Source organism: Rana temporaria, chromosome 12 (genome assembly GCF_905171775.1).
Source record: "Rana temporaria chromosome 12, aRanTem1.1, whole genome shotgun sequence".
NCBI lineage: Eukaryota > Metazoa > Chordata > Amphibia > Anura > Ranidae > Rana > Rana temporaria.
Window position 1 is genome coordinate 66,235,608 of NC_053500.1, and position 11,065 is coordinate 66,246,672.

The following is an 11,065-nucleotide window of genomic DNA, read 5'->3' on the forward strand; positions in this document are numbered from 1 at the left end:
TTTTTTACTTTACTTTTGTATTCATCACATAGGGGACAAAAAGTCTGTTATGTGATGATTTTTGTGGTGGCAGGTTTTCTTTAATGAGGCATCCAGGGTCTAAAGGACCCTGCATGTCTCCCTTGTGCTCCATTGAATGTAATGCATTGACCATAGGACTGCATTACATTCAAGTATGATTTTTTTTTTAAGATTAAAACGTAAAGAAAAAAATTGCTAGATGAAGGTTTGATTTTGGTCAGTGCAAGGGTAAGCACTAGGGTAAAGGTAAGAGTCAAAGGTCAGGATCAGTATATTTTGGGTAGTATTTAAAAAAAAATGTAAAGCATTTTTAAAATGATTATCAGTGTCAGTGTGTTTTAGGTAGGAAAAAAAAGTAACCCAAAGTTTCTAGGCTGTATTACGGGTACAAACAAAAAATAACATACATATGTGGTATTGCTGCAATTGTCAAGAGCAAGATAATTTATTTTGTGTTGTTCTTTGGTGATAAAGAACGACAAGCCTGCCAGTTCAATGCTTCCGAGTATGCGTCGAATTGTTTCCGAGCATGCATGTTATTTTTCTCCGTCTGACTTTTTTGATCGGAATTTCCAACCGTGTGTACGCATAACTGAAATGGTGTCTATACCATCTGATCAAGTGATTGCATGATCTTCAGATCCAAAATTAAACCAGAACATTTCTCTGTTAACTTTGATAAATAAATCCTGTTACCATCTCCGCCTGCATGTCTAGCATAGACATACACACACACCCTCCAGTGGTACTGACATTTGCAACCTGAAAGGCATAATGGTCAGGGTATCTGATAGCTTTCACTGGTTTAGGCTGGAGTGTGTAATGATTACTGTCCACAAAAGTCCTAGTGCTGGATGAAAAGCTCATGTACCAGCTACATGTATCTCCAAAAGATCTTAGCTGCAAGATCCTAACACTAGAGATCTAAGCTCTGGATTACAAAGGATTTTATAACGGTAGGCCTGCTTTTTGTAGCCAGAATTTATTCAAATGTGTCAGATGGTTCTGAGGGTTAGCCCGGGTTCACACTAGTGTCAGGGCCGGATTCCCGACAAGGCCACCAAGGCCAGGCCTGGGGGCGGCATTGGGTGCAGGGGCAGCGCCGCGCCCCCCCCCCCCCCTCCAAGACCCGGAATCTCCCCCTGCACCGCTGGCTGGCCGTTTAGAGTGCAGTGGGGAGAGGTGGTAGGAGGTGGAAGGCGACGATCGGCAGCTCTATGGTGCCTGTGTGAGCGGTGGAATCTCCCTGGGGCTCGTAGTACTCAGTGTATACAGTGGAGGGGAGGGGCCTCTGACCCGGGCAGGTATCACTTTCAATTTCACTCTGCTTGTACACTGTTGCTGATGCCCAGGTCAGAGGCCCCTCCCCTCTCTGCTGTATACATTCAGAGAAGAACTACTAGCTCCAGGGAAATCCCCCTGCCTGTGGACACCATAGAGCTGTCGATCGCCGCCTCCCACCTCCACCTGTCAGGTACAGGGGAACTTCCGCAAGGGGGTTGAGTCAGCTGTTCGGGGACCCTGATGTAAGAAGGGGGCTTTCTGGGGACCCTGATGTAAGGGGAGGCTCTCTGGGAACCCTGATGTAAGTGGAGGTTCTCTGGGGACCCTAATGTAGGGGGAGGCTCTCTAGGGACCCTGATGTAAGTAGAGAGGTTCTCTAGGGACCCTGATGTAAGTAGGGAGGCACTCTGGTGACCCTGATGTAAGGGGAGGCTCTCTGGGGACCCTGATGTAGGGGAGGCTGTCTGGGGACCCTGATGTAAGGGGGGCTCTCTGGGGACCCTAATGTAAGGAAGGGATCTCTGGGGACCCTGATGTAAGGAGGGGCTCTCTGGGGACCCTGATGTAAGGAGGGGCTCTCTGGGGACCCTGATGTATGGATGAGCTTTCTGGGGACCTTGATGTAAGTAGGGAGGCTCTCTGGGGACCCTGATGTAAGGGGAGGCTCTCTGTGGATCCTAATGTAGGGTGAGGCTCTCTAGGGACCCTGATGTAAGTAGGGAGGCTCTCTTGGGACCCTGATGTAAGTAGGGAGGCTCTCTGGGGACCCTGATGTAAGGAGGGGCTCTCTGGGGACACTAATGTAAGGGGGCTCTCTGGGGACCCTAATGTAAGTAGGGAGGCTCTCTGGGGACCCTGATGTAAGGGGAGGCTCTCTGAGGACCCTGATGTAAGGGGAGGTTCTCTGGGGACCCAAATGTAGGGGGAGGCTCTCTAGGGACCCTGACGTAAGTAGGGAGGCTCTCTAGGGACCTTGATGTAAGTAGGGAGGCTCTCTGGTGACACTGATGTAAGGGGGGCTTTCTGGGGACCCTAATGTAAGGAGGGAATCTCTGGGGACCCTGATGTAAGGAGGGGCTTTCTGGGGACCTTGCTGTAAGGATGAGCTCTCTGGGGACCTTGATGTAAGTAGGGAGGCTCTCTGGGGACCCTCATGTAAAGGGGGCTCTCTGGGGACCCTGATATAAGGGGGGCTCTCTGGGGACCCTGATGTATGGAGGGGCTCTCTGGGGACCCTGATGTAATGAGGGGGGCTCTGAGGACCACCCTAATATAAGTAGGGAGGCTCTCTGGGGACCCTGATGAAAAGGGAGGCCCTCTGGGCACCCTGATGTAAGGAGGGGATCTCTGGGGACCCTGATGTAAGGAGGGGATCTCTGGGGACCCTGATGTAAGGGGGGCTCTCTGGGGAGTCCCCCTATGTGATGGTGTGTGTGTGGGGGGGCGGCATTGATGGACCCGGCCTTGGGGTGGCAAAGGGAGTAAATCCGGACCTCACTATTGTGATGCGGGAACCTCAAGGCACAATCTGGAGAGCATCTACATATGGTAACCCCAGTGTTTAAATCAAACCAGCAGTCAATAATACTTGCATAAAGGTTCATACACAATATGATACCTTTACTCTGAAAATTTTCAAGTTTCTAAAACGCCCCATGAAGTCCTGTAAGCAGCATTTTTCCCATGTTTGGACTAAAGCACCTTTACTTATGTATGAAAATGCTTTTTAATGTAACCCTGTCCACCAAAGCACAACCCTATTTACAGCCATAACATTTTTTATTGTTAGATCTTTATTAAACAGGGTCAAAAAAATTGAAGTCACTGCTTAATGTTTTTTTGTTTTTTAAACAAGTTGGAATATTTGTTCTTTAATGAATACAAACCATATCTGGGTCCACATAAGGCTCAGTTCACACTGCCACGACCTGAAAGTTGCGCGACTTACAGTGCGACTTTTCCAGGCAACTTCGGTGCGACTTCCATTAACCACTTCAGCCCCAGAATATTTTACCCCGTTCCTGACCAGAGCACTTTTTACAATTTGGCACGGTGTTGTTTTAACTGACAAAGTGTCTTTTTTCCCCACAAATAGAGCTTTCTTTTATTGGTATTTGATCACCTCTGTGGTTTTTATTTCTTGCGCTATGAATAAAAAAAAGTATATATTTTTTACTTTTTGCTATAATAAATATCTTCTACATATTTTTGGTAATAAGTGTATATTGATTGGTTTGTGCAACATTATTATTATTTTTTTTTTTACTAGTAACGGTGGTGATCTGCGATATTTAGTTGTACTGCGGACAGATCACTTTTAATTTTTTTTTGGGACCATTGACATTTATACAGCGATCAATGCAAAAATAAAATGCACTGGTTACTGTGTATATGTCACTGGTAGGGAAGGGGTTAACACTAGGGGGTGATCAAGCGGTTAAATGTGTGTTCCCTGGGTGTGTTCTAACTGTATGGGGATAGAACTGACTGGGGGAGGAGTCATATCGTTGTTCCTACTTACTAGGAACAAACGATATGTCTCCTCTCCCCTGACAGAACTGGGATTTGTGTGTTTACACACACAAATCCCCGTGCTGGCTCTCGTGTCCGTGATCGCTCACCAGCCACGTGCATCGGGTCTTCTCAAAGATAGCTGCTGCACTTCTGCATTAATAAATAATCAGTTTAACCCTGTCCACACTGCATAAGGATAATACAGCAAAAGGAAGAAGTTCCACATAAGTTATCAGCTACAGTTTAGGTTACATAGACATATTGGCCCGGATTCACAAAGCATTTACGCCGACGTATCTCGAGATACGCTGCGTAAGTGTAAATATGCGCCGTTGTATCTATGCGCCGTGCCCATAAACTGAGATACGCCTGAAAATAGGCTTCATCCGACCGACGTAACTTTCCTACGCTGGCGTATCGTGGGCGCATATTTACGCTGGTCGCAAGTTGCGCTCCCATTGATTTCCTATTCAAATTTGGAAATGAGGGAGATACGTCGATTTACGAACGTACTTGGCCCGGCGCATAATATACACGGTTTGCGTAAGTCGTACGTCCGGCGTAAAGTTATTTCCCATATATGAGGCGCAACTCATGCTAAGGTATGGACCAGGGAACACAGCCGTCGTATTTTACGTCGTTTACATAGTACGTGAATAGGGCTGGGCGTAGGTTACGTTCACGTCGTAGGCAGTGATCCGTCGTATCTTAGGGAGTAGTTCCGACGTGATTCTGAGCATGCGCACTGGGATACGTCCACGGGACAGCATGCGCCGTTCGTTTTAAGTACTTGTATGCCACTCGGCCCATCATTTGCATGGGGTCACGCCTCATTAGCATGTCTCACGCCCACTTCCACCTACGACGGCTTACGCCGAGGGAACCCAGCGCAGTTTGGGAGGCAAGTGCTTAGTGAATTCGGTGCTTGCCTCTCTGCGCTACGTCGGAGTAGCGTATATTAGATACACTACGCCGGCATAAATATGCGCCAATGTATGTGAATCCGGGCCATTGTGTGAACAAGGACACAAATTTGCAGCAAAATTTGAAATACACTTTAAAGCGGGGGTTCACTCTTAGAGGGCACTTTTTCCCCTTCGATTCCTGCTCGTTTTCTCTAGGGGAATCGGCTATTTAATTTAAAATATGTGCAGTACTTACCCGTTTACGAGACGCATCCTCTCCGTCGCTTCCGGGTATGGGCTTCGGGAATGGGCGTTCCTTCTTGATTGACAGGCTTCCGAGAGGCTTCCGACGGTCGCATCCATCGCGTCACGATTTTCCGAAAGAAGCCGAACGTCGGTGCGCAGGCGCAGTATAGAGCCGCACCGACGTTCGGCTTCTTTCGGCTACGAGTGACGCGATGGATGCGACCGTCGGAAGCCTCTCGGAAGAATGTCAATCAAGAAGGAACGCCCGCTCCCGAAGACCCATACCCGGAAGCGACGGAAGAAGATGCAGCTCGAAAACGGGTAAGTACTGCTCATATTTTAATATAAATAGCCGATTCCCCTAGACCGAACGAGCAGGAAGCTAAGGGGAGATTTTTTTTTTTTTTTTAAATGGGTGAACTCCCGCTTTAAAGTGTAGGTTAGTATTGCTGAACTTTTTTAAGTATAAATAATTTGCCTATGTTAGACCCAAATCTTAATAGTAAAAGTAATATTGTAACCTTTTCCAATCTTAAATTACATCTGCAGTCTTGTGAACTTGTCTTACTTTTGATCAGGTCATATTGATCTGACTTATAACTATAACAGAATAGTTTTATGAAGAGCTGGGAATTAAAATTGTATGTTATGAACAAATAGTTAAGGGGTGCATGTGAATAGATCCTGACTTATTGATTGTAAACATCTACTTTCCAAAGGTCACCGTATTACATATTCACATACATTTGTTACCAATTGTCTTGCCTGGTCAATAAATGTGTTTAATAAATATATATCATTTACTTTAATTCTGCTTATAGGTTAAAGTTTGGTTTCAAAACCGAAGAATGAAATGGAAGCGTGTCAAAGGTGGACAGCCGGTATCGCCAAATGAACAAGATGCAGATGATTTGGACTCTACAGCATCTCCCAGTTCCGAATAACTTCATTTTTACTGTGGTTGACAAACTTTCTTGTCTATTTTTCTATGAAGACAATATTTTTTTTTGTCCTTTAGTTCTCATTGAGAAATATTTTTGTCTACAGATAATTCTTCTACAAAATCCTCCGCATTTTTTAGAGAGAAACTTGAGGAAAGAAACAGCCACATTCCGTTTAAGGCATTGACAATCATTTCAGTATGTTGATATAAAATGCTAATTAAGCTACCATGAACATTTTGTCTAGGGATTCGTTACCACCACAATTTAGCATTTACACCAGCTTGAGATGGATCATTTTGTGTCTTGGACTCCTTTAAACTAAGTTTGAGGTTGGATCATGGAATATCAGTGATACAAAAGAAATTAATCAGCAATCTAAGCCTTGTCAAGATAAAACTTTTTTTTTATAAAAGCATATTCATCTCATATTTTTATTGACTGTGTACATGATACAAACCTACAAGATGTAAGCGTTCTTTTGGATTTTTTTTTTTATATTTTTTCTTGTGTTTTATCATTCCTGCCTTCACATTATTCCTCAGATTTACAATTCATTGTCTATAGTTGACTGTATTTTTTTTTTCAAGAAAAACTTTTTTAAGGTATTGAATTGCAGGAATTATTGTGTAAATCTTTTCTTTTATTACAAGTTTTTTATTAATAAAATATTGTTTGTGAAGATGTTTTGTGCTTATTTTAATGCATTTTAATAATTGCCTATCTTTCAAGTGGACCTTCACCCTGAAAGCCAATTTGGGTGCATCTGGCACCAGTCCTATCCCTCTACCACAATTTTGCTGTTTGAAGTGCTGTGCAGCTTTTACTCCTTTGTCCCGTAGACGAGAATTAAGTTGCATACATGTGTGCCGATATGTCGAAGGAATCTGCCTGCTCCAGAACCTCCTTCAGTATGCATGCATGAGTACAGTTCACCCCAAAGGGTTCTGCCAGGTCCCAAAGGCAGAGGCCTTCAGTGCACCTGCACATGCGCCGCTGTGCGGGTCTATGGAACACGGTGGTGCTGGTGGAGAGGGGAGAGGGGTAGAGCCACGATCAAGGGGACTGCAGTTACTCTTTAAAGTAGAACTATGGTCAAACTATAAAATTGCCTATGTAATGTAGACTTCAATAGTTGCTCAGGGTACTCCTCATAGCCCTATCAGTAAATATTCATCTATCTGAAGAAGCTTAGGTAAGTGATGTAAAAACCCTGCTCAATCCCTTCCACCCCATTCAACATTGTCTAGGAATTTATTGTGGCTATAAAATACAATCGCTCTCAATCAAAAGAGAGATAATTAAAACCTTGCAGGGAATAAAAACAGATGAAAAAGCTCAGTTTGGCGTCAATCTGCCTATGGGAAAGAAAAATCACGCATGCGTGTGCGTGACGCCCGGCTATCGTTTCGTCACACTGACGTCATCAGGGGCACCTCCATCCCACCTAATACACACCTGCGATATCTCTGGAAGGATTCGTGAGCTGGGTTTTGGAGCCATTGAGAACGTGTAAGACGGAGAATTCCCTCAGCTGCCGTTCAGGATTCATTCATCTTATAAGCCTGTCTGGCCCCCCTGAGAAGGGCGGTCGCTGGCTTTCTGGTAAGCCTTCATTTTACCTTCAGGTGTTGGGCTGTCCTCACGTTTTTGGAATCATCCATTACACATTGAATGTTTACAACCCTTTTCTTTGAACTTTTTCTTTGGATTTTCATCTGTGGATCCACTGGATTTAATATTTCATGGACTGTTTATTTACATATCATTTGTCACAATTTTTCATTTAATTGTTTTGATGGTCACAATATTTTATTCAATCTGCTCGATTGATCTATTCATTATGCTTTAATTTCCAGCGCTATACTGTTTTTTACACAGCTCAACAAATATGTCAACATTTTTCTACATTACGATGTAGCAGGCATGTCAAACTCATAATAATCAATAGTTTCAAATCAGTAAAAATACATCTTCATTAGGTCTACTAAGGTCTATACCTAATTTATTTCAGAAAAATAGTAAAGCACTGGTACATAGCATTGTAGTAAAAACTGCAATTTACCAGAATAAAAAATAAAATGATTTCTAAAGTTTTCATCAGCAAAGTTATATAATAACTGGAAAACTGAAATTAGGTCCAGAACGAGGATTAAAAGGGCCCAAAAAATAAAATGTTATATGCCTTCCTTATAAAAGTAATTACATGACCATTTCCAAAATCAAGCTCTCTGTATCCTAATACAAGCAGAATTTATGGAGTATGTGGTTACAAGCTCAAGGAACATGGCCACTTAAATCTTGAGGTCCGGTACAGAGGGCTTATATTTTACCTGAAATCACCACACTATTTCTAAAAAGGGGAAAATTAATAAAGCACCAATACAACATCAGACCCCTTTAATGTCTGGAACCCAACTGAGTAAGCAGGGTCCTGACATATTTCAGGCCCAGTAGAATGGAAAGCCCCATTTCAAATATGGAGGCGGCCATCACTACACCTGTTGAAGGGCATGAAGTGAAGCTCTTTCAGGATCTCTCCATGGTAATCCTGAAAAATTGAAGAGCCTTCAGACTCCTTTTGGACTCTCTCTGCTGGCATGAGATCTTTCAGATGGAGAATTCCCTCTTGCCTTTCCGTTACATACAAAGGCAGGGAAGCAAATTTGAGGACACTCAAGGAAATCAAAGATTTTTGTGTGCAGCTGGAAATGTTATTGTCAGTACCTGACTGGTGTTGGCACGTGATTTGAGCGCCAGAATTTATTCACAAAACCTAGTATTGATTTCTAGACAATGCCTCACCAACACACCACAAACATGTTTTCTATTTTCTCCCTAACTAAGAAGGCTAGGGCCCAATAGATCTCCATGACTCTCAGGGGACTACCAATGACTCCAGTGGCGGTGAGTTTAGAAATTTTTTGATTGCCCACTGATGTTCTGGACTGAGTGCTGATTCACTGATACCCATAATTTTTTTTCTGTTTCACCCATTATTATTTCATGTTTTGGATGACCCACTTAGGGTACAGCTCATGCTATCTTTATATGACTACCTCTCATATGTGCACTTACTTTGAGGAAACTTTAAAGGCTGATTGAGTGGAATATTAGATCCATGCTGTGAGAGTGAATGCTATTGGGTCCTTGACACCTCCCTTGCTATTTTTTGCCTACATACAGTAACAGGAAGACGTCATCCCTGCAGCAGATGCACCTTTATTCTTTGCTGTTCTTCTGTAGAGTGGTGAACTTGTGGGCCAACTACAGGATCCAAACAACTGGACAAGTAGAACAACATTTTCAATGCTATGTAGATTGTTGATCCATGTGTCTGAGAGACTTTGGCATACACATGAATATCTTTTTTACCACCCTGCAGAAGCAGTACTACCATAGCTTATGCTTCTGCTCAGTGGCTGGGATATGGGTGAACCTCAGTCACTTTAGGCCCCTGGTGGGGCACATCTGCAGAACTACGAACTACATAGCTCTGAATTGCCCCTTAGGTCACATAGCACAACGCTTCACTGTTTACCTGACTACTAAAAGGATAGTCAGAGGGTAGATTATTGACATTTTAACTGTTTACATTGTGAATTTTGTACTTATACTGATTAGCCTGGTTGATCTGATAAGCTTAAATCATTCTATACAGTATAGATGTAATGTTTTCAGGATCTGGGTCTTTTCTCATGACCCTCACAACTGTTGAACCCTTGCTCTGCCCTGAGTGGCCACCTGTATGAGCAAGCACCACTGAAGGGGAGGCAATTATTTTAGCTTGGGATACTTGGCCTTACCCAGCCCATGTTTAGATTATAATCCAACACTTCGAATTACTGTCAGGCTATCTTATAATGGACAAGAGTGCACTGTTTTGAGTTACATGGGCTTGGACAACAGCACACCTTTTTTTCTTCCTGTCTACCCGGTTTGAAAGCAGGGTCTGTGTTTGTTTCATTGTTAGCTGCAGGTGTATTGGCCCACCTAAGACCTAAGAGTGTTTATGATATTCCCCAGGTTACCAGCCTGACTCGCATTCAAGGTTTGCTTTTCGCTTTACATTTACTCCATGTAAATGTTTATTAATCTACATTGGCTAAGATATAAGTTTACATTATAAATGAATGCAGCTATCTATTCTGATCTTTACTGTTATATGCATATAGCAATTAGTTCATTGTTTTGAAACATTTTCATTGTTATGTTTTAGATCTTTGGTCATTGTTTCCCCCATATGCCTTACTCCTGTCAAGTCTGGCATGATCATATTTTAGCTGACCGCAAACATGTACCGTACTTTAAGTTGGGTACACACAGTCCAAATATCGGCCAGTTCAGTAGGAAGCAGCTGATATTCCATGTGTACAGCTGTCCTTCCATAAGAAGCCTGTCAGAACATAAAGACAAAGTGGGAGAGATTGCACTAACATTTCGATAGTACAGTGATCTCTCAGTTTTTTTTGCGTTCAGCTGGATTGAATGAAAAACAATTAAATGTGCCAAGCATTAGTGCCATAGCTGAAGTCATTTACCCTCACTGATTAACACCCCCTCAAGTGTGACAAATAGTTTACTGATTCCACATGTCTCTTCTATAACAGAAGATTATTAATGCTGGCCATACACTAGTAGATTTTCATATGAACATTCATATGAAAATTCTCAGGACACTTACTTGATGATTTGATGAACATCATTCAAAAGTACTTACAAATCTTGTTTGGTTTTAACATTCAATTTTTAAATGAATGGACTTTCCGAACAAAAACTACATACGCTGTTTTCGATTCCCATCCTGCTGGTCAAAAACAAATGTTGATTTGACCCCACTAATGATTAGAAAATCAAACAAACTTTCTTAAAATGTAAAATTTGAAACTTAATTCTGATAGTGTATGGTCGGCTTAAGACTCTTACTGCTCAGTTGGGGCATAATAACTAACTTTGAGTATACCACCTAAGGAAGCTTGGTCCCACCACCTAAGGGAGCTTGGTCCCACCACCTAAGGAAGCTTGGTCCCACCACCTAAGGGAGCTTGGTCCCACCAGCTAAGGGAGCTTGGTCCCACCACCTAAGGGAGCTTGGTACCACATCCAGCGTGGTTGGTCCATCTGCGTCTCTTCTACTATTCATCTTTAATCTCT

The 11,065-nt window shown here is 42.9% G+C and overlaps 1 protein-coding gene across 1 annotated transcript in view; it reads left to right on the forward strand.

Moving 5' to 3' along the window:
* Positions 1–6,377, forward strand: part of MEOX1 (mesenchyme homeobox 1) — a 106,764-nt gene extending 100,387 nt beyond the window's left edge. Inside the window, exon 3 of the mRNA XM_040329711.1 lies at positions 5,792–6,377. Within this exon, the coding sequence (XP_040185645.1) occupies positions 5,792–5,914 (123 nt within the window). The 3' untranslated portion in view covers positions 5,915–6,377. The remainder of the gene's footprint in view (positions 1–5,791) is intronic.
* Positions 6,378–11,065: the final 4,688 nt, after the last annotated feature.